This window comes from Hevea brasiliensis, chromosome 6 (genome assembly GCF_030052815.1).
Source record: "Hevea brasiliensis isolate MT/VB/25A 57/8 chromosome 6, ASM3005281v1, whole genome shotgun sequence".
Taxonomy (NCBI): Eukaryota; Viridiplantae; Streptophyta; class Magnoliopsida; order Malpighiales; family Euphorbiaceae; genus Hevea; species Hevea brasiliensis.
The window spans coordinates 34,015,753-34,042,303 of record NC_079498.1 but is presented as its reverse complement, the minus strand read 5'-3'; the positions used below and the strand labels follow the sequence as shown (position 1 = coordinate 34,042,303).

Here is a 26,551-nt window from a genome sequence, read left to right as displayed (position 1 = left end):
ACGATTAATATTAAATTTTATTAGATGTATTCAACACGATACGACTAATTTAATACAAAATAACCCATTTAATACGGTTTGACACTACTTAACCCATTTAATACGCTATATAAGTGGGCTTATAGGTCATAGTGGGTCAAATGGGTTAGTAGGTCACAGGTCAACACGTAACACAAATATTTAATCGTGTCATAAATGTATCAAATCGAGTTAGCAGATTAACCGTAACACGACACGATTATAACTATGTTATAAATATATCGACAAGAATTCGATAGGAATATAAATAAATCTAATTTAAATCCTATATTTTCATATCGTATTTGTATCATGTTCTCGGGTCATATCTAAAATTGTCACCCCTAAATATAAGGTATCATTTTTTTTTTTTTTTAAGTTTTATTTGAGAAAACCCAAAAAAGCCCGGTTTGGTTTTGGACCGGAACTGCTTTTATCGAGTACCGGTCCACCGGGTGCCTAACGTGGAAGCTCTAACAGAAGTTGGGCCGTCTTCGTAATTAAAAAGAAAAAAAGTTGAACGGGTAATGTTAGGGTTTCAGTTTCACTTCCTCTTCAAAAAAAAATCAAAATTTGATCAAAAAACCCACCTTTCACTCTTACTCTCACTCCTTTTCTTGCCAAATTCTCCACTCCGTTTCCCGTAATCACTCCACATTTTTACGAAATTCGGACAATTTTCACATTCAAGGTACTATTCCTCTTCTCTCTGCTAGCTCGCTCTTCTTTGTTCATGTGTGTATGTGTTTGTAGGGGTGTGTATAGGAGGATCACTGTTTTGCTTTCTCTCTGTTGCTTTAGAAAGGATTATGAGTTTTAGTTGAATGGGTTTCAATTAGCTTAGCTTCATTTATGAAAATTGATATTGATAGGCCATTAGTTTTAGCTCCTCTAGTCATATTCTGTTTCTTCTTTTGTTTTTTTTGGTGTCTTGTGATTCTTAGTGATGTCTACATTATTCGGTTAGAATTTTTTTCTTTTCTTGCTTTGTGTTTAACTTATAATTCGTGTAATTATATTAGTTTGCTAGTGTAGTTTTGTGTTTTTTTATGTAGGCCAGTTATGGAGTGTAAAACCCTTAAATATATTTGAAAATTAGGTTTGTGATGTTTGATTGTTCAGAATGAAATTTTGCTATAATTGCTGCTGTAGGCCTTTTGTTTCTTTAATTAATTGTCAAATTTTCCACTTAAAATAGTGCTCTTCATTTTATATTTCTTGATGATTATCTCTCTCTCTCTCTCTCTCTCTCTCCCCCCTTCCTTTTGAATATTAAGTTTGGTGAATCAGCTTCTTTATTGTTGAAATTGTTTGCAGATTGTTGTCTACTTTCACTTAAATAGAGAATAAACATGCACTCTCTGGTACATAATTATCCATAACATTCTTTTTCGATCAGTGGGTGTGGGTTGTTATGGATGTTCACGTGATTGATGAAGAGGAGGGGATGGGTCATCGTATGATGGTGTACGATGGAGATGCTGAACCCAATGAGGGTGGAGAAGCAAACAATGCAGAGAATTCCTCAGCACATGATGAGGATGGGGTAGTTGAGCCACATGTGGGTATGGAATTTCATTCTGAGGATGCTGCTAAAACTTTCTATGATGAGTATGCAAAGCGTCTAGGTTTTAGCTCCAAAGTTGTGCATTTTAATCGTTCTAAAACTGATGGAACAGTTGTTTTTCGTGAGTTTGTATGTGGCAGAGAGGGTTTGAAAAGGAGGTCCGCCGATAGTTGTAATGCAATGCTTAGGATAGAGTTTAAGGGTCAAAACAAATGGGTTGTAACCAAGTTTATAAAAGAGCATAGTCATTCTATGGTGAATCCCAGTAAAGTTCATTACCTTCGGCCGCGCAGGCATTTTGCTGGTGCTACAAAAAGCATCACTGAAACTTACCAAGGAGTTGGAATTGTACCCAGTGGTGTGATGTATGTATCCATGGATGGAAACCGTGCATCTGCAGAGGCAAATCGTGGTCTTAGGATCTCTCCTGCTGCAGAATCAAATCGTTTCATTAACAATTCTGCAACATTGAACTATGCTGTTAGATCCAATTCGCGAAGGAGGACACTGGGAAGGGATGCACAGAATCTGTTAGAATATTTCAAGAAAATGCAGGCTGAAAACCCTGGTTTCTTTTATGCAATACAACTTGATGATGATAATTGCATGGCCAATGTATTTTGGGCTGATGCAAGGTCAAGGACAGCTTACAGCCATTTTGGGGATGCAGTTACACTGGACACAAATTACAGAATAAATCAGTATAAAGTGCCATTTGCACCATTTACAGGGGTTAACCATCATGGACAAACAATTTTATTTGGATGTGCAATACTCCTAGACGATTCGGAGGCTTCTTTTGTTTGGCTATTTAAGACATTTCTTACAGCAATGAACGATCGACAGCCTGTTTCTATAATCACCGATCAAGACAGGGCCATACAAACAGCAGTGTCTCAGGTGTTTCCTGAAGCCCGACACTGTATTAGCAAATGGCATGTCTTGAGAGAAGGCCAAGAAAAATTGGCTCATGTATGTCATGCACATCCTAATTTTCAGGTGGAATTGTACAATTGTATCAACTTGACTGAGACTATTGAGGAGTTCGAATCATCTTGGAGTTATATCCTTGATAAATATAATTTAAGGGGGCATGATTGGCTTCAATCATTATATGATACTCGTGCTCAATGGGTCCCAGTATACTTTAGAGACTCCTTTTTTGCTGTGATATCTCAAAATCAAGGTTTTGATTGTTCTTTTTTTGATGGCTATGTGAACCAACAAACTACATTACCAATGTTCTTCAGACAGTATGAAAGAGCTCTAGAGAACTGGTTTGAAAAGCAGCTAGAAGCAGACTTTGATACAATTTGCACCACACCAGTATTAAGGACACCATCTCCAATGGAAAAACAAGCAGCAGATCTTTATACAAGGAAAATATTTGCAAAATTTCAAGAAGAGCTAGTTGAAACTTTTGTCTATACTGCTAATAAGATTGAGGGTGATGGACCTATCAGTACATTCCGGGTTGCAAAATTTGAAGATGACAACAAGGCATACATTGTTACATTAAACTATCCAGAAATGAGAGCAAACTGTAGCTGCCAAATGTTCGAATATTCGGGTATTCTGTGCAGACATGTTTTGACAGTCTTCACAGTGACAAATGTGCTTACATTGCCATCTCATTATATCTTAAAGAGATGGACAAGAAATGCCAAAACTGGCACTGGAATAGATGAACGCGGTGGTGAATTGCATGGCCAAGAGTCTCTTACATTGCGTTACAACAGTCTGTGTAGGGAAGCTGTTAAATATGCTGAGGAAGGGGCAATAGCTCTGGACACTTATAATGTTGCAATTGGTGCTCTTAGAGAAGGTGGGAAGAAGATTGCTGCTCTGAAGAAAAATGCTGCTAAAATTCGACCACCTAGCTCATTGGTTGGTGGGATTGGTTATGATGACAGGAAGACCTCAACATCAGCATCGGATACAATGCCATTGCTGTGGCCAAGGCAAGATGAAGTTACACGTCGATTTAATCTCAATGATGCTGGTGCTTCGGCTCAATCTGTTGCTGATCTGAATCTTCCCCGCATGGCTCCTGTCTCCCTTCAAAGGGATGATGGTCCTGGAAATATGGTATGTAAAGAAAATGTGTGTGTGTGTGTGTGTGTGTGTGCACGCATGTGCGCGTGTGTGTTTATACATACTTATACATACATGTTTAAGTGTGTGTGTGTTTGTGTGTGCGTGTGTGTAATTTGGATCTAAAATCAGGATGAGTGATTGATTTGGCACATTGATATGGTCCTGTTGCTCAGGCAGTTCTTCCTTGTCTTAAATCAATGACTTGGGTGATGGAGAATAAGAATTCAACACCAGGAAACAGAGTTGCTGTCATCAACTTGAAGGTACACACATGCTTAACTGAAACTTGAAACCCCAAAAACAACTTAAACAGGTAGGCATTTTTGTTATTAGCCTGCTGAAATTGGGAAGTTTTTTATATTACTATTTGACAATTGGCAACCCAAAGGGCATTTTTCTACATGCAACCTTTTGAAAGTTTATTTTGATAATTTAAATGTTTATGGGACTTATGTAGTATACATTAGTGATGCAATCCAGGAAAAGAAATTTATAATTTATTTAATTATTAATTTAATATTTGCACATTATAAAACTATTTAGTTTGTATTTTCTCTAGTTGTGCATTTGAAATCTGATTTGGGGGACATGCTTATATATTTATGTTTCATTTATAACTGCTGCAGTTGCAAGATTATAGCAAGACTCCTTCGGCAGAATTAGAGGTTAAGTTTCAACTGTCAAGAGTTACATTGGAGCCCATGTTGAGATCTATGGCATATATTAGTGAACAGCTATCTACACCAGCTAACAGGGTTGCTGTCATTAACTTAAAGGTGTGTAAATCCAAATTCTGGACATTTGTTTGCAAAAATAAATCTGATACTTTGGTGATGCAACTTTTGTGTGCTCAATAATAACACCTTTATAAGCTGTTGTGCACACACACACACACACACACACACACACACACACACACAACACACTATCGAAATATACCCTAAGAAGATCATCCCATGGGCCATGGCTATTGAGAATGAATCAAATTACATGGTTCTATTTCTCAATTTTTCTGACTTGATCCTATGGAACCAGGAGGTCTAAAAGATTGAGAAAAAGTTTGTCATTACAACCACTGATAAATGATTCCTTGAAAAGTTAAAAGGAGCAGTAATCATTTTTAGAAATTGAATGCACCTCGCTAATATGGTTCTAAATAGATGTAGTTCAGATTTTTCTGCTTTTTCTTGTGGGGCTACATCTGGCAATTTTTGGGCCTGAGTTAAGTTTGGATTTGTGTCAGGTCCTCTGCCTATTTCAGCTGAGGATGCAATGTGCTTTGAATTTAATACATTTGTACCTCTCCACTGCTTAAATGCTAAAAAAATATTATCTTATTAAAATTATGAGTACCTAGCAAAATAGAGCATTTTATGTTTTGAATTGTAAACTTTTTTCTTTTCTGAAATATGTGGATTGAAACATTTCTGAACTGTTGCTCAAGAGAAACAACTAATTATGATATTTTTGCCTCTTAATTTAAGCCATTCAAAACTCCTCACAATTGTGAATTGTTAGAGAATGGCTCTTATTTTATGATTTTGTTTCAGTGCTTTGTTTCTAATATGAAGAACCCTTCTAAAAGAAAATTCAGTCAGTGCCTTGATTTTTTTCTCTGCATTTCATAATCTGACTGTAAAACCGGTCTTATATTTTAGGTATTAAACAAAATTAGCAAATTATAACATTGGAAAAATGTATGATGCATTAGTATGTATAAATTGAAATTTTATTGATGTTATATGTCTAATTTCTTTAGTGTAGAAGTTCTATATTGGAGCACTGTGCGTGCTATAACAGCAGTATGGGCATGCATTAAGGCATGTCCTTCATTTATTTTTTTTGTCCTATTTGTTTATATAATGGGCTGTCAAGAACTTAGAGGAAAGAAGATATATGGGCAAGAGGAAAGAAGATATATGGGCAGTTAGTTAGATCTTGTGGGGATTTGTGTGTACATATATGTAGGATTAGTTGATTCAGTTGTAAAGCATGAGATTGAGTGGTGTTGGTTGGTATGTAATGATAGGTGTGTGGAAGGGTAACATAGGAATCAGAATGAGGGATAAGAGGCGCCACAAAGGGATGGAAGATGAGAGAGAGTGAATTTGGAAGCCTGGAATTGTAATATGGAGGCAGGACAGCTTGCAGTTCTAAATTCTAGTCATATTTGTGGGTTAATTTAAAAGATAGTAAGACTAGAAAGGAAGAAAGTTCGATACACGACCTGAATTTGTAACCAAGTAACTAGGGAGTAAGATAGCATAATGAAAACTAATTATAGGTTTTTTAGTGCGGTTAATATGCTGTGGACAATACTCATGAACAGTAAATCAAAGGTCTAGGTATCATACCCTAGGTCTCAAACCACACCACCTGAGGGTTTCAATTATATTGCACAATCCAAAGAAGCATAACTGCTGTAATTTTATTCAAAACAAAAATAAGCATTACAATTTGTAAGCATAGGTACTTAACTTTTTATAGACTCAAACTAATGTTAAACCTTAAAAACATTACTCTTAGAGTTAGTCCTAAACACCTAATTCTCTAAGGATTTAAACTCTCTTAGAAAAGGAAATGTTTTAATGTTTTCCTACACCAATAAGGACTCAAATACAACTCAACTCAACAAAGCCTTTATCCCAAAAATTTGGGATCGGCTATATGGATTCTCTTTTTCCACTCTAAACGATTTTGGGTTAAATCCTCGGAAATGTGTAATACTTTTAGGTCATATTATACTACTCTCCTCCAAGTCAGTTTAGGTCTACCCATTTTTTTCTTTCTATCCTCTATCTTAATGTTCTCTACTTGTCTAACCGGAGTCTCCATATGTCTACGCTTCATATGACCAAACCACCTCAATCTCCTTTATCTCAACTTATCCTCAATTGGTACTACTCTTACCTTTTCTCTAATACTCTCATTACGGACTTTATCTAGTCTAGTATGGCCACTCATCCACCTTAACATTCTCATCTCCGCAACTTTTATCTTAGACACATACGACTCCTTCAGTGCCCAACACTCACTACCATATAACATGGCCGGTCGTATGGCTGTATGATAAAATTTTCCTTTCAACTTATTGGGAATCTTGCAATCACATAAAACTCTTGTGGTACGTCTCCACTTCAACCATCCGGCTTTATCCTATGACTAGCATCCTCCTCACATTCCTCATCTACTTGAAGGACTGAGCCGAGATATTTAAAGTGATTACTTTGGGACAGTATCACTCCATCCAAATTAATTTCTTCCCTATTACCAGTTCGGCCTTCACTGAACTTGCAATGCATGTATTCTGTCTTTGTTCTACTTAACTTAAAGTCCTTTGACTCTAAAGTACTTCTCCAAAGTTCTAGCTTTCTATTAACTCCTTCTTACGTCTCATCCATCAGAACTATATCATCCGCAAAAATCATGCACCAATGGATACTCTCTTGTATGTGTTTCGTTAATTCATCTAAAACTAATGTAAAAAAGTAAGGGCTTACAGCCGAATCTTGATGCAATCCAACTGAGATAGGAAAATCTCGTGTCCCCTCTCACTGTGCGCACAATAGCAGTTGCTCTTTCACACATATCTTTCAACACTTGTATGTACTTAATAGATACCCCCTTTTGTTCTAACACTCTCCATAAGACATCTCTCGGAACACTATCGTAAGCCTTCTCCAAATCGATGAAAACCGTATGTAAATCTTTCCTCGCATCTCTATATTTCTCCATCAAGCTTCTGATGAGAAAGATCGCTTTCATAGTTGAACGACAAGGCATGAAGCCAAATTGATTGGGAGAGATAGAAGTATCATGACGTAGTCGATGTTCCATAACTCTCTCCTACAACTTCATAGTATGGCTCATGAGTTTAATTCCCCTATAGTTTGAGCAACTCTGTATGTCTCTCTTATTTTTAAAAATAGGTACTAAAATACTCATCCTCCATTCATCAGCCATTTTCTTTGAATTTAGAATCTTATTAAACAATTTAGTTAACCATGCCACTCCCATATCTCCTAAACGCTCCCACACTTCAATTGGTATTCCATCGGGTCCACAAGGTTTATCCACTTTCATTCTCTTAAGTGATTCCTTTACTTCTAAAGATCTAATCCTTTTAGTATAATTCACATTCTTTTCTATTGCTCTGTAGTCTATATTCACACTATTACTATTTTGACTATTATTAAAGAGACAATAAGGACTCAAATATGAATTAAAAAAATAAAGACATTTAACCAGCCTGTTCTACCAATTCTGAGAATCACAAACATACCCTTGAATCTTGAAGCTGTAAAATACTGAAGCAGCAATCTAATTTACTGAAATAACATGCTTGTGTACTGTTGCTGTGCAAATTTTTTTGAAAAGTTTGCAAATTTCATGAAATAAATACATATATAAAAATATAATTATGATTAAGATACACAACTAATAATAAACATAAATATATCAAATAAAGACATTGAATCCATTATTCTTAGACATCAATCAATGTAAAACTAAAATAATGAGGATCTTGAATGGGCATGTGTAGTGTGACTCATTGTAGTAGCATCTTGAATGGGTTGGGAGAATGTTAATATAAAAGTGTAAATTAATTGCTCTTCCTCACGTTAAATAAACCTTCACTATTTGATAATCTTAGTTCGATAAGTAAAGGTTTGTGAAGATGAAAAATTTGAGAGGGAGATGGAGAAGTTTAGAAGCTAGAAACAAAGTAAGCTCTCGGTTCCTTTACGCCACAAATAAAAAGAATCTGTATCTGTCCATGTGGGTGAGGCCATTGGCCGTTACCCATTGAGTAACGGCCATTATGGCTGTTACCCATTACAATTTTTCTGCCTTTATTTAAAGTGAGTATCAACAATGGTACCCCAAAAAACCTGAAAATAATGGCTGTTACATGATGTAACGGCTGTTATTTAAAACCATGCTCTTCAGTAAATTATGACATTAAGCTGAATGAAATTCAGATTACTAAGTAGAGCTGTAATGTTAGCTTCCAAAGCATTAGGAGGAACATGCTCTTTATCTCCATTCCAAGGCACGAAAATCTAGTAATCTACCCCGATCCCCCACCCTCTACCCTCTTCCTCTTCTACTTTCTACTCTCTATTGATGTGATTTGTGTTACAGTGTTTTCATTTGGGTTGATGTAATTCTCACTTCTACACTGGCATATTTCTGTTCATGCTTTTGCACGCAGCCACATATTGGATGTGTGTGCTCCTCATTTTCTGTACATTTTCTGGCTTAGTCTACTGGACTCTGACACTATTTATTTACCCTGGTTCTTTCATCACTTGGAATTACTTCTTCAATAGTTTACTTAATCATAAAATCTAATTGTATTGAATTTACTTCCGGTGCATCTGCAAGGATGGTTTATGCCAACTGCTTTGTCATTTGAAATAGTGTTCTTCATCCAGTTGTAACCATTTATTCTTCTGAGCTAGTAAGCATGGATTTTCATCTTCTTATTTGACTTGTGTTTCCTTTCCTCTCACCCAAGTTTTTGGTGTCTTTCCATCTCTGTGGTCTGATTTGTCCTGAACTTTGGCTTTTGAGAAAGTTTACATTTCACTTCTTAATTGAGAAGTTGTGTGGCAATGTTTTAAGCATCCATCTTAACCATGCTCCCCTCCCACCATCCACCCCCACACCCAACCCCCCCTCCTTTCTTTTCCTCCCTCCTTATTTCTTGCTCTGATAGAACATTAGCATTGCTGGTTATGAAGTGGGTGATATAGTACAGATTGGACAGATTTGCTTGCATTTATTTTGTAAGAAAATTGTGCATGACTTCAATGCAAATCAAAATGTATACAAATTGTAATCCTAATTCTTTTTCCAGAAAGGAAAATGAGAGCACATGTTCCCTCTATGTCTTGGATTGTTGGTTAGGTAAGGACAGAAGTATATGTTAATATGTCTTGCATGGCTTTTCATTTTTCTTGGGGGCACAATTTTTGGATGAAATTTGACATGAAAGAAACTTTTAATTATATGGAAAATTTCTTTGCTTGTTGAATTTCTTGTAGTATCAATTAAAATTTTGCTTGAACATCTTATTTCTTGCAATCATTGTGGAGCACAAAGCTCACCCTATAAAGAAGCTTACAATTGATTGATAGTTTCTTTATGAGTTCATGTGTGAGATTTGGATCAGAGGTAGTTATGAATCCCAAGCCAAATAAGAAAAAAGAGAAATGTGAGTTTTAGCTACAATGATATTCTACCTGACACCTGAATAATGATATTTGCTGTATTAGTGTCCAATTAATGATAAGAGTGGCTATCTTCTTATATTAGACTGTTGCCTCATTTAATGTGTTTCTTTTTTTTGCTTGTCGGTTGATTATCCATCAATGAATTTGCCCTTTTCTGTTTTCAGCTTCAAGATACCGAAACAACTTCAGGAGAATCGGAGGTTAAATTTCAGGTTTCTCGGGATACTTTAGGTGCCATGCTAAGATCAATGGCCTACATTCGTGAGCAGCTTTCAAATGCTGTAAGCATTCTCTTCCTAGTCTCTTAATGCCTGTTGTTTACTTTGGTGCATGGGCTAATTTTTACTCCTCAATAAATATTGTACATTTGTATTTGTCTGTTCTATTTTTGTGGAAACTTTATTCATTTTAATTTCTTAATTGTCCATTTAATTCAAGTATGCTGGACATTGTCCTGTTTGATCCTGGTATAGTGGGTTTCTCCATGATATGTGGTTTGATTATTGTCCTACTATCTTATTAAAGGCAAGAGGATACTGTACTGTCAATTGGCCTTATAACTATTCTATGGCCAATTAGAGAGGAAAAGAACAAATTCCGAGATTGTTATTCTTCCAATGAAGATGCTTGCAATGGGATATTATAAAGGTTATTATTTTAGAGTTCATTGCTCTTCAATTTGTTGCTACCTTAATAAGCCATGAGTAGTTAAGGGAAACACTAAGGTGGATGAGAACATGAGAAAAGAACTAGAGAAGTAAAAGAAAGGTTAGATGATTTGAATCCTCTATTGAGAAATTTTTTTTCCCCATAAGGATTTAGATGCCTCTTCTTTCTTGTGATTTTAAGGAAAACAAAGATCTTAACCTGTGAATTTCATTTTGTTAATTTGTGAATTGTTAGGGAATTTGCGCTCTGAATGCCCAATTCACAAGCAATGCAACTGTGCAGCACCATGTAGTGCAACAGCTTTGCTCAAATTATACCTGCAAAACGGATATTGGCAATTGTGAGAACATGACTAAAAGAAAGTATGAAGTCACATGTGATCATATAGCGCACATAATCAGTGGGTTTATTAATTCATCCAACTAGAAAAGGCCAAAATATCAAAAATAAAAGAAAAATAGGCATGTGTAGTTTTTTAATGGTTTAATAGTGCAATTTAAAATACCTTTATCATATCCTTGAGTTATTTGTTTCTGTTTATTCATTCATTGCAAAAACTAATAAAGAAAATATATGTAGGACAACCGAGAAATAATAGCTTGATGACTTAAGGGTGTGGGCTTAGGATATTTAATGGTATGGCAGAAGGGATAAAATACTAAAATTTAGATATCCTAATGATACTTGGAGAAGTTTAATAAAATAGAAGTCCTAAAAACTCTGGGAATACCTTAAATATAGAGAAATAGAACCTAAACTAACTAAATTACTAAAATTACAAAAATTCTGTTATAAATAATGTTATATAGTTATAGTATTCTTGTAGCCCCTATGCAGATAACCTCAAACTCCTTAGTTATCCCATTGTTTGCTTTGACCAGACATCAATTCCATGCTCCTTTCACAGAAAGTTCAGATCAAATCCTGCAGAAGCAATTAAGTAGAGATCATTTAACCAAATCCCCTTGCAATATTTTGCACACTTGCATAGAAACAAATATTCCACAATTGAGGTATTTTATTTGTTTGAAGTTCATAAATTTAATATGATAGAAGACATCCTAAAAATTAAACAAGGCAAACTTAAAACAACAAACACTGTTTATGATTGGGGGATTTAGTAACTTCAACTTTTGACTTTATTCTAAAATTGTTATGTACGGGTATTGCCTTTTAACCTTCCAAATTGATAACAATTTTTTGGAAAATAAGCTACTCCAACTCCTAAACCAACCCATAGTTGATCTCTATATGAGTGCGTATGAACATACGTTCGAATAGAGCAATTAATAATCCTCATGAAATAATTCTAACCGGTTAAATAACAAACTATCCCTATAGCAAAGTGAGGATTTATCACTGATGTATAGTTGATGGCAGGAATCTTTAGTGGAAACCACATTGATTTTTTATACCTCTAAAAGCTGTGTACATTGTTTTCCCTTTTCTTCAAGAAGCAAATGGACTCCTACCAGCAGAACTGTCAAATTTTCCAGAAATTCTGGCCTTCTTATTGATCAAATCCTAAAGCATAAAACTTATGCTCTTAATTCTATAGGATCCCTAGCAGTGTCAGCCCCAATTTCTTTAGGAAATCCTTCAAAAAAATTTTAGGCTTTCTCAGCATACTTTTAACATAATAAATCTGGCTATATCTTAATGTTTTTATCTTTAAATGAACTTTGACAATAATGTGAAACTAAGGTGAGACAAGCATGTCGCACACAATACCCTGTTTGTTGCAACCTCTTTTCACAATAGAAATTGTTAGACATTCTTCTCTTGACTGGCCAAAAATGTCAATGACATACAACTTACAGTGCAATAATAATGATAGTGAGAGGATTTTTATTGACCCATAAAAGGACATTGTAATTGTTGTTACACTTTAAGAGAACTCCTATGATACAGTGCCATGGGTTTATCAACACTACATGGTAATAGTGAATATAATCCAGCAAGAATCTTAGCGTATTTTCAATTGTCGCGCCTAGTTTAGTTAAGCTCAAGTGGGAGCATCTGAGCAAATTGAATACTCAAGTGATATGTTATGGCCCCAAAGTCATCTACTGCAACCTTGGACGATCATGATTACTAAAGGCGCCAAAGGGTCCTAGACCCAACCCACCCCCCACCCCCCTCCCTTCCCCCTGTTGCCTGCGGCAGTCAATTCAACTTTTCTTTAGATTTTAAAGTTGTCTGATCAGTTGGAAAGTTTTATGTGCAGGCTGAGATGCAACCAGAGCCTCTCTCAAAGAAGCAGCGGAAGTGAAGACATTGAATGTGTTGTCCATTTCATTCCCTGATGCATGACCAAGTTGCATCCATGGACTGCAAAGGTGTGTTTGCCAAGTCCTGTCATCACTCCCGATGGCTTGGGTCAAACTCCCTCACGCTTCCCTCTCTCTTCCTGAGGCCTTTGTGCTGGGTAGTTTTACTGTTTCGTGCCTCCCATCTTTTATCCAGCCCCACCCATAACCCTGTGTAAGCTTGTTGTGTAACATATTTGTACATGTAAATTAAAAAATCAAAAGCATCAAAGTTTCTTTTTTAAAGTTTTCATCTAGCTTTCAATATAACATGCTGCATTATTTTTGCATCCTTCTCAGTTTTTCCTTGGCATTGTTCCGTCAGGCAGTATTCTTTTCTGGTTACGATCCATATTTTAGGAACTTTAAGTTTGGCTTCCTAAACAATGAGATCATGCATTTGGCACAAACTAAATCACCATCTTAAGGTAATAGATGTGGCATAGCTTAGAAGCCTTATCTGACCAGGTTGGTTTGAGAGATTCATTCACTGGTATTTAAGATGGACTTGATTTGTCCAACGACATTGTTCTGTGGTATCATTTTCATGACTTTTTGGTGCTGCTGTTTTTGGTTGTTAGGCTTAGGGGTGAACACTGTTCGGTTTAAATCAAATAAATCGAATTGAACCGCTCTAATTAGGTAATTTGGTTTGGTCTGATTTTTATTTTTAAGAATTTTAATTATTTTAATTCGATTCGGTTTTAGAGAGAAAAATTTTGATTGAATCGAATCGAATTGAGATATATATTATATTTTCATAATTTTGTAGTATACTTGATGTAGCATAGTGGTTAAAGACTCCTAACACGACCTAATGTTTGAGTTCGACTACTACACAAAACAAACTTTCCTTTTTTTTTAATTTTTTTAATTTTAACTAATCCTAATCAACCATTCTAAACAATATCAGCCATTTAAATCTTAGTATATATTTATCATTTTCTCTCAATCTCACAATCTGTCAAACACTAGCTTCTTGGCCCTTTTCCCTCTATGTGAGACTCATCGCTTCTCCTCCTTGTTGACTATGGATCTCTTCCCCTCTTATTTCCATTCGATTTTTTTTCTTCAACAAGCTATCAAGCACCTCTACCTCTATTCCTTTTTGATTTTTTACCTCTAGATTTCTTTGACTCTTCCACTCTGCTATATTTTCCTTCGATTGCACTCAAATTCCTTTCCATTCGCTCCCCTCTCATCTCGGCCATGTTTTACCTCTCCTTGTTAGTGGGCCTATCCTTTATATGGTGTGATTGTTATGGCTCTGATGTCAACCGTAGTTCTCCTTTTCGCATAAGCAAGTTACAAGTAGCACAGCAAAATAGCGGATGAAAAGGTGAACTTGCTATGGGAGAGAGTTCTTCCTTCAGTTAATTTGTTTTGGTTATATATGTGGTGGTTTGTAATAGTTAATATTGTATTTAAGGCATATCGATTTTCTTTTTTGGGCATTTTCCATAAATTTTGTTCTTTAATTAGGCGTTTATGCTCTAAATTTATGCCTTTTGATTCTTGAATTTGTGAAATACTGGAATCTTGCATGTGTTGCTGCTAATGGAATTTGTTTCACTGTAACACCGGTGAACTGAACTGAATCAAATTAGATTATTTTGGTTTAGTTTAATTCAGTTTTATCTCTTATTATTAGATTTGCTTTGGTTTAAAATTTTGATGAATTCAGTTTATTCGATTTGATTGATTCGGTTTGGTTTTGAACTGAACCCACCGATGGTTCACCCCTAGTTAGGCTCCATTCCTTAGGGTCTATTAAGAAGGGGTGAGGATAGGATAAGTAATGGAAGAGTAAGAAAAGGTAAGAAGGGGGAAAGGTAAGGAGGATTATTATAAAAAAAATTATGTTAAGGAGGGGATAAATTAATGGAATGGTAAAGAGGGGTAATGTATATTTTTTTATGTTTGGAAAGAGGTGTACAAATGGTAAATTTAAGGGGTGTAGAAATAAAAATAGTTATAACCATTGCTTCCTCTCAAGAAAAATTGAGATTAGAAGGGTAAGGAAGGTAAGACTTATCTTGTTTATCCTTATCTTTCATTAATTCATCCATTTATCCCTTTTACTTTTATTTATCACTCTTTTACCCTTATCCAAGCAGACCCTTAGAGTTGTTTGTCATTTATATGTTGTGATTGAAACGCTAAACAATACATATGGAATACCTACGTTGTGCATGACCTTTGGCATACCATTTAGTTGGTTGAGATTCTTCTTGTTGCTGCTTGCCTAACTGTCTGTCACCCGAAAATCATCTAAACTCTTAAAATCAATTTAATCTGTTGATTTTTATCATGTATTGCATGTTAGATGAAAACACAATAAGTTGGTAGCTATCAAAAATATTTTGCTAGAACTAGCAAATAAAAATTACTGGATAACCGGATGCTTTTTGCAAGTCAAAACTAAACAAAACAATATAAATGAAATTAATTATTGACCGACTTTTGTTGAGTTTTATTCTAATAGAAATGAGCTCCCAAAGCAGTCTGTTCATTCCTGTGCCTATTTTATATTATAATTTGTTATTCAGGCTTCCCTACCAACCCCAGTCCTCCCATTTCTCTTTCCTTCTGTTTTAGAGATGTTCTTTTAAATTTTTATATTCTCAGCTCTACATGAAGTAGAGATATCTGAATTGCTTTCTCTCTTTTCTCTCTCTTGTCAATGAATCGAAAGAGAGGAGATTTTTTTCTTTGACGTTGGATGGATGTTAAAGTCAATTCTTTCTGGTTCATAGGTAGTTTGAACAGAATTCTCACTTTTATTAAGAAACGAGAATCTGCTAGTGTCAAAACCACATCAGATGCTCGGCCTCCTCCCAATTCCTGGAGCATGGAGCATAATTAGTTCAGATCTCCTAAGCGGATCTGTTCTCCTCTGAGGGCTACATTCCTCACATGCCTTGGTTTTCTATTTGGAGATGACAATTACGACATCTTCTGTTGGGCTTTATACCACGGGCATGACTTTGAATGCTATATTCCTATATATTATAATCGACTTACATGCCATAAATGTTCAGCTATATTCTTAAAAAAAAAAGAAAAAAATTCGCCCCTTCAAATGTTTCGGTAAAATATAAAATTGTAAAAAATAAAAATTATTTAAAAATAAGAATACCCTTCTACCCCAGCTTGATTGCCATTTTTACTCACTCCTTCATTGCCACAACTCACATCTGGTGTTCAGCACGAGGGTAGGCAAGACCCTAGGCAAGTTGTTCTACTCCCACGTCTATTGATTAGCGTCACCGTGTAAGCACCAGAGTTCTCGTATCACTCATTCAGACAGTAAAATAACCCAAATCCCATAAAGCACCTCATGAGTATCATTCTCATTTTCTGAATGATAATTAGCCGGATTAAATCGAAAAACTATGCATAACTCACATTTTTCAAATGTAGTTATTTGCTTAATTTGATTTAATTTGTTTTCAAATAATTTAATTGTTTAATTTTTAATAAAAATAAATAAATAAATAACACAAACAATACATTCAAAACCCAAGATTGTATAAATGTATCATCAAATGGTTATCACCCACAAAGATTTCAACTTCGTTTATTAACAAAGAATAATAAAAGCTAACTCAACACTAGAAGTCTAAAAGGAAACAAATGGACAGCCATATGAAATATGTTCTCCACAAAAGTCCATTTTACAGAAACAGTTTTCTTCTAACATTGTATATATTCCCACCCCTAAATACATTAAAGGCTTAGCATCAAAGATAAAATGTGCGCGATTAAAAAAAATGTGGACCACTTCGCATCTCTAGCAAACAATACGCGGTGATAACAAAGCAGGCAGTTATATTAGCCCTAAGAGCCGGTGGTCAGGATCCAATAAGCAGTTCAAACCCCAAAAGATCTAAGTACAAAGTGATTTCTTCTAAAATTGGATTACCTCAAAATAACCGAAGTTGACCTTGGACTAGACAGGAATTGCCTTCCCTGAAGAAAGAAAAAAATTTAATATATATATATGCATTCAGCAGATTTGAAAGCCTTGTCATCCTTCCAATAGTGACACCTACAAACTTCTATAGTCTATAACAGTGACTTCATCCTCTGGTGCATCTAGGTCTTGATAGCTGGAAAAAAAAAAATCAATGCTTGGGAGAGTTCACATCATGATCAGGGAAATAATCAATAAATAGACTAGAAATTAACATACTGCATAAAAACTAATAACAGGATGGGAACCATTAATCGCATATAATGCCAGTGTTATTGATGCCATGATGAGATTGACCTCCACAACCAAAAATAAGTTCAAAAATCAAAGAAAACCTGCTTTTAATGGACATGCCCTGCAAACAAGCTATGCAGGGTTTGTGTATACCTGTTTATCTAAATAATATTATGAGTCGTCACAACACAAGTTGTTTTCAATTTTTTTTAACCCCCTTCCTTTCCCACAATTGTAATTCTTCACACTTTGAATCCAAAGAACACAAATATGTCCTCAAACCGATTAGTTTTATGAAGCCAAGCTAGCATTGACTGTGTGAACTTGCACATTAAACACCACCCGTTTTCAATTTTTTTTAACCCCCTTCCGTTCCCACAATTGTAATTCTTCACACTTTGAATCCAAAGAACACAAATATGCCCTCAAACCGATTAGTTTTATGAAGCCAAGCTAGCATTGACTGTGTGAACTTGCACATTAAACACCCACCACCCCCCCACCAAAGAAAAAAAAAAAAAAGAAAAAGAGAATTAGAGGTTGAAACTCAGTGGATGACACACCACATGAAAAGCTCACATGCACATAAAGAAGAACATGAACATGGGCCAGAAGAGGATAGAAATTACCTGCGTATTCGCCGAGGATCCTGTCGAAAGGCTGGAGACAGAAGAATGGGAGCTGGTCCACTTAACTGGGGCGCAGGCCTTCCATTTCTGCCACCACCTTCAAATGGAGGAGGACCGCCCTGCTCTCTGAACATCCGCATTGCAACTTCAGGTGGAGCAGGAACAAAAGGCCCTAGTGGACTGTCAGTACAACATATTGCCATCAGAACAAGCCTTGAAAATTTGAAAATTCAGAAATTAGCAGTATTCCATTACTCAAGACATTTTAGTAGTAACTCTTTAACCTACCCTGCACCGGGTACAGGCATCAATACTGGTGGAGGAGGTATATCTGATGGGAAAGGAGGTACACGCATGCCTTGTCCACCAAAGTTATCATACATTGGATCATCATGATTTCCTCCCTCAGGCCCATCATTGTTGGCCTGGAAGTCACCTGACTGTGGGTTTTCAGACCTATCATATCTTTCACTGCCATTTGTTCGACTGTCACGATCTCTACGGCCACCTCGTTCATCCTTCAATCGATTTTCTGGACCTAGCTTACGTCTCTGTGGTTTGTCTTTCTGCAAATAAAAGAATGCAAATTAAAACAGAAGGCAAAAAGAACAGCAAGCAAGATCATTTTCACTGTCATTAGGAAGAACGATGATAATACAAGATAATATTAACACTAGTTGCTGTCTGATGGAACATATCTTTGATATCTGAAATTTAGTTATCAAGCATCATCACTTTTAAGTAGAGGGAGACAAATCAGAATATAAATCTAGAAGATCAACATTCATGAAAAACACTACAAGGCTAAGTTATATTGGACATGGTACAAGGGAGTGCTATCCTGTGAACAAAATATTAGGTGGAGTGTATCTAGGAGCCATATGAGAAGGTACATGCAAACAACATAACCAGACTGTTTCAAACCCAGTTAACTTATACTCGAAGGAGGGAGAGCAAGAAAGGAAGCTACTTCATGCTATCAAAATCATTAATCGACATTGTCTATTAGATAGACAACATAAATGACACGTGCAAAGCCATGTGGTCCATCAACTAGTACTAATTACATGAACCATACTTGTAAAGGCTGCTGCATAACAGGTGTGCCACCAGGTGCATCTGGATCACTGCAAATGAAAGTACGCATTTGTCAGAGAACTCATCAAAATAAACATAAAAAGGGAAAAGAAGTTGCATAAAAAGTCAGTACTTCATGTAGTTCTGGAAATACAGCTCTTCCCGCACTTTGGACGTCCGCTCCATCACAAGTTCAGGGTGTTTCAGTTTTAGATGCTTATGCACAAACTCAGCAGCATGAAAGAGCTTTGTACAACCCTTGGCTCCACAACCATACTTCCACCCATATTTTTCATCCCTAATCTTTCGGACATAGGGATCCAAGGATTCAACAGCAGCAGCATCTATCTTTTCCTTTGCAGTCATTACTTCCAAAGGATCTTGACTCCTCAATCTTTCTTGCCAGTGTGAATCCAGTTTCTTTTCCCACTCACTCCCATTATTAGTCACATCAGCACTTTTCCCCTCTGCTCTCACATGCCTAAGACCCTTAGCTTCAGTTGTTTCAATCATTCCATAATAATCCAATCCATGAACACGCCAAAGATAAGTAATAAGTGTATCCAACAGTTCAGAGCCCTCCAGACCTTTGACAGAGGTTAAGCCTCGTATGATGATAACAGGGCCAGTGGAGCTGCTATGAGATTTCTCTCCATTGATTTTGTCATTATCAGATCCACCTAAAATATTTTCTTCAATTCCCTTTTCAGAGTCAAGCTTGCGTACAAGGGCCAGAGCTTGTTCAACATCAACTTGAATTCTTCTGGATTCTGAGCTGACTGGGTGAGCCTTAGGAGCAACTGAGAGAAGAACAGTTTCTTTAGCTTGCGTACGGCCCTGCCGTCTTCTTTTGCCGCCAGTGTCTACTTCATCATCAGAATTTGGATTGCTTATCTTTCCAGATTTATTTACAGATACGACATTGATACCAGGACCTCTGGCATTAAGAATGAAAACTTCAGTTGAAATGGATATCAAAAGAATCAAAAGTTTGCATGCAGGATCAATTCAAATGAGTAAATATGAATACTATTAAAACTTACAAGTCCAATGTTCCACTTTGCAAGTCAAGCAGAAAGTCCTTTGCAACCTTCCGTGCCAGTTCATTCCTCCTGCAAAGATCCCAAGGAATAATTAAGTCAACACATTATGAAAAAGCCAGAAAATTAGGTGACAAACATTTCACCCAAACAAAAAAAAAAAATATTCCAAATACACAATAAAAATAGAAAAATTTATCTAAGTAGAGCATACCTTTCTATAACTGCAACCAAATTGGTTGGATGATATTTGTCTCTCAACCTACATGCAAACAAGTTCAGTTAGACCAAAGAAATGAATGGAAAGGCATATTTAAATATGAGAAGAGAGGTACCATTCTTCATCTTTATGAGACTCAAAGAAAACTCGTTTCTGAGTAGAAATGTACTCTGACTTGTATTCTTGATATCTGCATAATCAAAGGCCATGGTCGATTTCACATTTTTCATGTCAAGAGTTAAGAGTAACATTTCAACTTAAAAGAGGCCAAAATAGTCAACAATTTGTACCTGCGCTCTGCTTCAGCTGGTACAATATCATCTTCAAGCTCCTGAATGAACTGCTTGTATGACATCAAGCCTTCTCTGGAAAACATTTACTTGCCATGTCACATTGATAAGTGAAATGAATAGTGCTCCCAAAAAAAAATCTATAATTGAAAATGATAACAGGAGGGTATGTGCATTTACATTTGCATATGTGTGTGTGTGTGTGTGTGTGTGTGTGTGTGTGTGAGAGAGAGAGAGAGAGAGAGAGAGAGAGAGAGAGAGAACTCAAATACCAACCCATTCCAATCCCAAAACTTCTACGAAGATACCTTCCCTATTTATCAACTATGCAGATATGACTTTCAGATTTTTTGAGCTTTGTCTTGATATAGAAATGTCATTAAGTCCATATTTACAGTCTATTACTGTCTAGAAATCATGTTGAACTGTCAAAGACAGACGACAAAAACAAGTGGATTAAGCCAAGTGAATTTAGAATCCTCTTCCAAACCACATATATCACTAATTATTAACCCTGATCCAGTGCATAGGCCAGATATAAGATTAAGCACAATGAAAAGAAAAATTTACTAGTTAATGTTTATTCCAATAACACAATATGAAATAACCAGGCACATAGAGAAGACTAAAATCTAACCATTTAGAATAATTTAGATCAGTTTCAATCATTTGAAAACAATGAAGCGAACAAAAGCAACCCTTTTATACAAATAAACTCCAAATGTTAGCTTATAAACACCAAAGTTGGATACTGAAACAAAGGGTAAAGTCAAACCCACAAACGGTAGTGCTAGAATCCATAAACATGATAAGTACAAACCTTTGAGCGCTCACTGTGTTGGAAGCATCGACACAACCACCACGTCCAGAATCCCAATCTGCAGCATTAACAGAACCCAGTAAATTCTACCACAGCAAATAATACAATGGAGATTCAAAGAAGAAAGAAGCCGTAGCCACATGACAAATTCAGCATAGAAATTATTCAAGAGCTAATCACCAGACACAAGAGGACTTGGGAACAAAACTCTAATGTCCAGGTCAACGCAATATCATTGAAATAGAAACACAAAATAGATCTCCTGAATATCACCATGCATGTGCCTGCAACGTCTGAAATTCTGATACGGATCCCAAATTTCAAATCATTTCAAATTTAAAAAATAAAATAAAATAAAATTCTTTCAACCACTCAGAAGCCCATGCCAAGAGGATATAACGCTTATCAGAGGAATGTCACTGCACCTTTAGAAAATAATAAAGAATAGACCAACACACTTGGCTCCAACATTATTACACCTGTCTGGGTAAGATAAACATCTAAAAATTGCAAGCTTACAGCTTATCAAAATAGAGAAGAGATGAGTGGAAAGTGTAAAACGCTAAATGACCTTCACATAGAAGCCACAACCAGAACATCTCTATACAGGACGAATTAGTGCTAAAGTGAGGCCAACACTTCATCTTCAAATGTTTCATAAATTTCACTACCTGTAGTGCAAATAAGATAAGCCACCAAGACAATTCTATGACCAAAATTTATATCACATCCCCAAATCAACAGCAGACCACCAACTCTCAACATTACTGCTACTCTTTTTAATAAGATAATATGCAATGAGAAGAGGAAAAAAGGCCAAAAAAGAAAATCTGAGGTTGGTAGAGGTGTTAAAAAATCAGATGCAAATGCCATCCCAAACAGCTTGAGGCAATTAGAGCCTATTAAATCACTTGAAAAGGCAACAATGAAACAAATAGCCTGATGTCCCAAAAGACATTATATTGCCTTTAGAAGAGGCACTCAAAGTAGTCCACTCCCAACAATACTAGGAAAATTCAGGTCCTTCAGCCCCTGTATCATCAAAGGATTCCTATTTGACTCTCCAAACAATAGTAGCCAAATCAAACAATTATCCCTTCTGATCCACAAATTCACATTCAAGAATTTAGAGTCTTATAAAAGACCTCTCTCTCTAAAGTGTGGAAGGATTTGACATATATGAAGAGGCTCTATGAAATATAAATGCAGAAAAATAAAAATAAGTGTAATATAATGCATGCATACAAGCATGTGAAGCCCAGATAAGCATATCAAACTTGGAACCCATTTACCTTTGTTGAATACTCGATAACAAGCCAGAGAACATAAAAAGGATGAACAGGTAAACCTAATTTTACCACAAAAATAGTGCCTATATTCTCGAAGACTTGTAAAAAAAAGACAAACACATAAGGTGGTTCATGCTTCTTTGACCATTTACCATGTCATGATACGTTACGCTTTTCTATAGGGGAAATACAAATTGCTACAGGAAGCTTCCAAATTAAATTTTATCATTTCAGTAGTCAGTATCTTGTAAAAAAGCTAAAGACACTAAAAATTACAACACATTTCATATTCACCTGAGTCTCACGAATCAATAATGACATTGAAGGTTCCAATGCAAGTCATTTCTTTCATTTCTATTATTAATTATTTGAGCAAAAACCTAATTATATTATATGTAAAATAGAACAATCTCAAATCAGTTAAGCATGTACCAGAGGGACTGCTTTGAAATCCACCTGCACGACACATGTACCGGCCATGAGGCCTGTCTTCAGGATACCCAGGCCTGCCCCCCATCTCACGTTCATATCCACCAGCATAATCATATCCAAACCTACACATCAAAGATCACATTTACAACACTGTACAAACATTATATAGAATGGTTTGTTAAATATATGTACACTGATGAAAGACCAAAACTACATGGACCAAAACAAAATCCCATGAACAGGTATACAATAAAATGGAAGAACGCAAACGAAAAGATACAACACTGCTGCTGAAAACAGTACAATATCCTGAAATAAGAAAAGGGGAAGTACATTCACGAACTATAAAAAAACAGAAAAAAACAGCAGCACATTGAAAAAAAAATGTAATTCAAGATTTTCCCAGTCCAAACTAGAAAATCTATAACAGTCATTTTAATTTAAAATTAATATATGCAAATATGTGAAATTAAGGTTAAAATTCCACTGCAATCAAACCCTTCTCAGCTAGACAGTTTATAGAACAATATGATCAGACTCAAATCTGAAACCAAATACCTAAAGGATAGCAAATATTGCAACATGGAAGAAAGGACAAAAGATAAACAATCTTGATAAAACCACGAATATTCTAATACCAGCCCCTTTTAATCAAAGATATGATAATGCAGCCCTCCTCAATTATCTAGAATAGCTCTAAGCATGCTACAAATCCAAAGAAATTAAACTTCTCAAATGAAACTGTTTCAAAATTGACAAGGTGCCACAAGACAGGATAGAAATCAAGCTAAGTGCCCAATCAACCAACAATAGCATCAATGATAGGATTGTAAAATGCCTTGATAGAACCAAAAGGAGTAATAATAATTTTGTCCATGAAATAAGAAACCAGATGCATGACTTCCTTGCCCTACTTGAGCATAGCAATAAGTAGGGGTATAAATGAACCGAGCCAAGCTTTAAAGAGCTTAGGCTTGGTTCTTTAAAATTTTTCTGAGCTCGAGCCGATTATCAATAAGCTCAATCTCCAAATCACGCTTTATCGAACCGAGCCTTAAGCAGCTCAACTCATTTACAGCCCTAGTGAATTTTAGGTTTAGGGTTATGAAGATCAAACTATGTATTTTTTATTAATTCTCATATAAAAAAATAGCTTAATTTTCTTTTAAACAATACATTATTTTTAGAACATTCATAAATAAAATAATAAATATTTATAGTATAATGAAATACAATAACTAATATAAATGATTTTGCAAACGAGCCTATTTAACGAGCCTATTCGCGAGATGGCTCACGAGCTTGTATATGAGCCAAATATTGCTAAGCTCGATTAAACAAGCCTAAAAATCAAGCTCGAGCCTCAAGCTTTTATCGAGTCGAGTCTTGAGTATCTCGCAAACAGCTTGCTTCATTTACACCCCTAGCAATAAGCCGAGCAAATGGAAACCGCATAAGACAATATTCCTGTAATATCACTTATGCAGAACTCCAGCATGCTTTAAATTATTGTCCAAAATCTAAGGAACCTATTTGAGCTTAACATCAGAAGCATAAAGGTGAATTTAACATTCGATAAAGCCAAGCTAACAACACAAAGTAGTTAACAACAACAGTGCAGAACTTGAAAAGAAAAATATAAATTTAGTAAACCAGGCAATGAAATGTTGCTCTTCAATAACATGCACGCACTTCATATCTAAGAAAAAAGGTATAGACTGACTGGATAAAAAGAATTTATATGACCATAGAAATCTTGGAGTCTTGTGCATAAGAATTTTCCTATTTTATCTACACGTGGGTTGTTTCATGCTGGAAATTGTAAAAGAATCTCTTTCTATTGCACTCCATGGTAAAGATAGCATATAAATTTGGTAACATAATATCAGAGCTTAACAGGGATACTTCAGAGAGCTGCATTCCTAATTTTATATAAATCTACATTATTCAGCCCTAGAAATTTTAATAAAAACTGTTTAAACAATTCAGCCCTAGAAACTGTAATAAAACCTCTTTCCACCTCATAGTAAGACTATCTTGTAAATTTGGGAACATTTAAGGTTAACAGGATAATTTACACACTCTTGCATCTGTCTTTTATAAATTGACAGTCTAATTTAACTTCAAGGTTTAACTACCACCAACTTTTAGTAGTTAATCAGTGTAGGGAATGTTATGAACTACCTGATCAATCAATTGTATAACTCATTCGTTTGGCTCTATCAATCCAGACTTAAAAGAATCCAAAAGACAGGATTTGATAAAAGGAAACCAAAAGGAGCTCCATGCCCCTCATATTTAGGTTATCTCAGTTGCCACAGAAACAAGCTGAGAGTTAACAACCTAAGTAATGAAACTTTACATTAAACAACTTGGTTCTTTCAGCAACCAAATTGTTCATTTGGTCAGTAAATCAAAGATTAGATTTAAAGAATACCCTAAGCCAAAAAAAAAAAAAAAAAGTAATTTTCTCCAACCGTTACACTCCCTCTAAGAACGAAACACACCGATAAAGCAACACCCAAAAAGCCAAGAACAACAACTGGTCCTAAAATAATTCTGGGAACTGGAAATTTACATGAAACTTCTCATGTCTCAGTAATGAGCCAAAAAAGGAAAATCATGAATCATATTGCTACACATACCTCATATTTCCTCAAACATACTATAGATGCAAAGAAATTCCACTCAATTACCCAATTAACCGATCACTAACTCACTCACCTTCGATCGCCGGGTCCAAATCCACCTCTAGGGCTCCCTCTCCTCCCTTCATACCCTCCATCTTCCCTCCTCGACCTCTTATACGGTGGTGATCTCCTCGGTGGTGGGGAATGCCTCCTGTCCCTGTATGGCAAGGGAGGAGGACTCAAACTGTTCCTCCTCTTGCAATCTCTCTCCCTCTCTCTAGGTGGGGGAGACCGATTCCTATCGTAATAATCACCGCCCCGTCGATTCGGCGGCCTATCGAGGTCCCTATCTCGGGAGTCTCTGTCGCGCCGTCGAGAGGTGTTCTGCGTAGGGGGAGGAGGTGGTTGTGGCGGAGAGGACGATTGAGGGTCGTCGGCGGAGGACTTCTCCTTGCGTTCACGGCTGCGGCGATCCAGAGAATCGACAGGCATGTTTATGACCTCGGCCATGATGGGAATTGTTTGGTTAGGTTGAATTGGGGAAGATTTTGGTGAAACCCTAGAAAAGAGGAAAGAAAATGAAAACAAGGATGAGAACGATGATGAGTTCGTCAGTCTGCTCAGTTTTACAAGCTCAGAAACTCAGAGCTAAAATAAAGTACGTGAATAAAGATTAATAAATAATATATATAACAAGAGAAATTTAATTCATTAAAATTAATAATAACTAAAATTAAGATGAACTTTGAAAAAATATTAAATAAAAAATTTATTAATAATGAATTTAAAATTTGATTGGAAACTAATTTTTTTTCTAAAACATACATTTCTTCCCGCTTGTGAGTTAATTTTTTATTAATTATTTAAATTATATAATATGATAATATTATAAATATTATATTTAATTATATTAATTTTAATATATTTTAATGATTATATAGATTAAATATTTATTAATTTAAAATTATTATTATACTTTTTATTGCGTCATAAGTTATAATAATAACAACAAAAT

At 35.7% G+C, this 26,551-nt stretch overlaps 2 protein-coding genes across 3 annotated transcripts; one reads left to right on the top strand and one right to left on the bottom strand.

The window, feature by feature from the left end:
• Positions 1 to 500: 500 nt before the first annotated feature.
• LOC110655153 (protein FAR1-RELATED SEQUENCE 3) lies at positions 501 to 13,189 on the top strand. The gene is made up of 6 exons (XM_021811354.2): positions 501 to 709; positions 1,336 to 3,673; positions 3,856 to 3,945; positions 4,309 to 4,458; positions 10,086 to 10,202; positions 12,818 to 13,189. Exons 2-6 carry the CDS (start codon positions 1,433 to 1,435, stop codon positions 12,860 to 12,862), a joined length of 2,643 nt encoding a protein of 880 aa, XP_021667046.2. The 5' UTR covers positions 501 to 709; positions 1,336 to 1,432; the 3' UTR covers positions 12,863 to 13,189.
• A 3,220-nt stretch (positions 13,190 to 16,409) lies between these two features.
• On the bottom strand, positions 16,410 to 26,206 carry LOC110655154 (serrate RNA effector molecule). Of its 2 annotated transcripts, none has more exons than XM_021811355.2 (12): positions 25,631 to 26,206; positions 22,907 to 23,028; positions 21,186 to 21,243; positions 20,366 to 20,440; positions 20,191 to 20,265; positions 20,070 to 20,117; positions 19,859 to 19,927; positions 18,949 to 19,752; positions 18,817 to 18,865; positions 18,027 to 18,304; positions 17,739 to 17,918; positions 16,410 to 17,011 (listed from the first exon to the last, which is right to left on the bottom strand). In XM_021811355.2, exons 1-12 carry the CDS (start codon positions 26,044 to 26,046, stop codon positions 16,951 to 16,953), a joined length of 2,235 nt encoding a protein of 744 aa, XP_021667047.2. In that variant the 5' UTR covers positions 26,047 to 26,206; the 3' UTR covers positions 16,410 to 16,950. The 2 variants fall into 2 exon arrangements, with proteins under 2 accessions (XP_021667047.2, XP_021667049.2); XM_021811357.2 differs by having other exon boundaries at positions 22,931 to 23,028.
• Between the last annotated feature and the right edge of the window lie 345 nt (positions 26,207 to 26,551).

Excerpts from the sequence above, each read along its gene's own strand:
- LOC110655153 (XM_021811354.2), top strand. The coding sequence starts at position 1,433 with ATGGATGTTCACGTGATTGATGAAGAGGAGGGGATGGGTCATCGTATG. Across the intron at positions 3,674-3,855 it reads ATGATGGTCCTGGAAATATG|GCAGTTCTTCCTTGTCTTAA; the intron begins GTATGTAAAGAA and ends CCTGTTGCTCAG. Across the intron at positions 10,203-12,817 it reads GTGAGCAGCTTTCAAATGCT|GCTGAGATGCAACCAGAGCC; the intron begins GTAAGCATTCTC and ends TTTTATGTGCAG.
- LOC110655154 (XM_021811355.2), bottom strand. The coding sequence starts at position 26,046 with ATGGCCGAGGTCATAAACATGCCTGTCGATTCTCTGGATCGCCGCAGC. Across the intron at positions 21,244-22,906 it reads ATTTCAAAGCAGTCCCTCTG|ATTGGGATTCTGGACGTGGT; the intron begins GTACATGCTTAA and ends TTAATGCTGCAG. Across the intron at positions 19,753-19,858 it reads CAAAGTGGAACATTGGACTT|AGGTCCTGGTATCAATGTCG; the intron begins GTAAGTTTTAAT and ends TCTTAATGCCAG.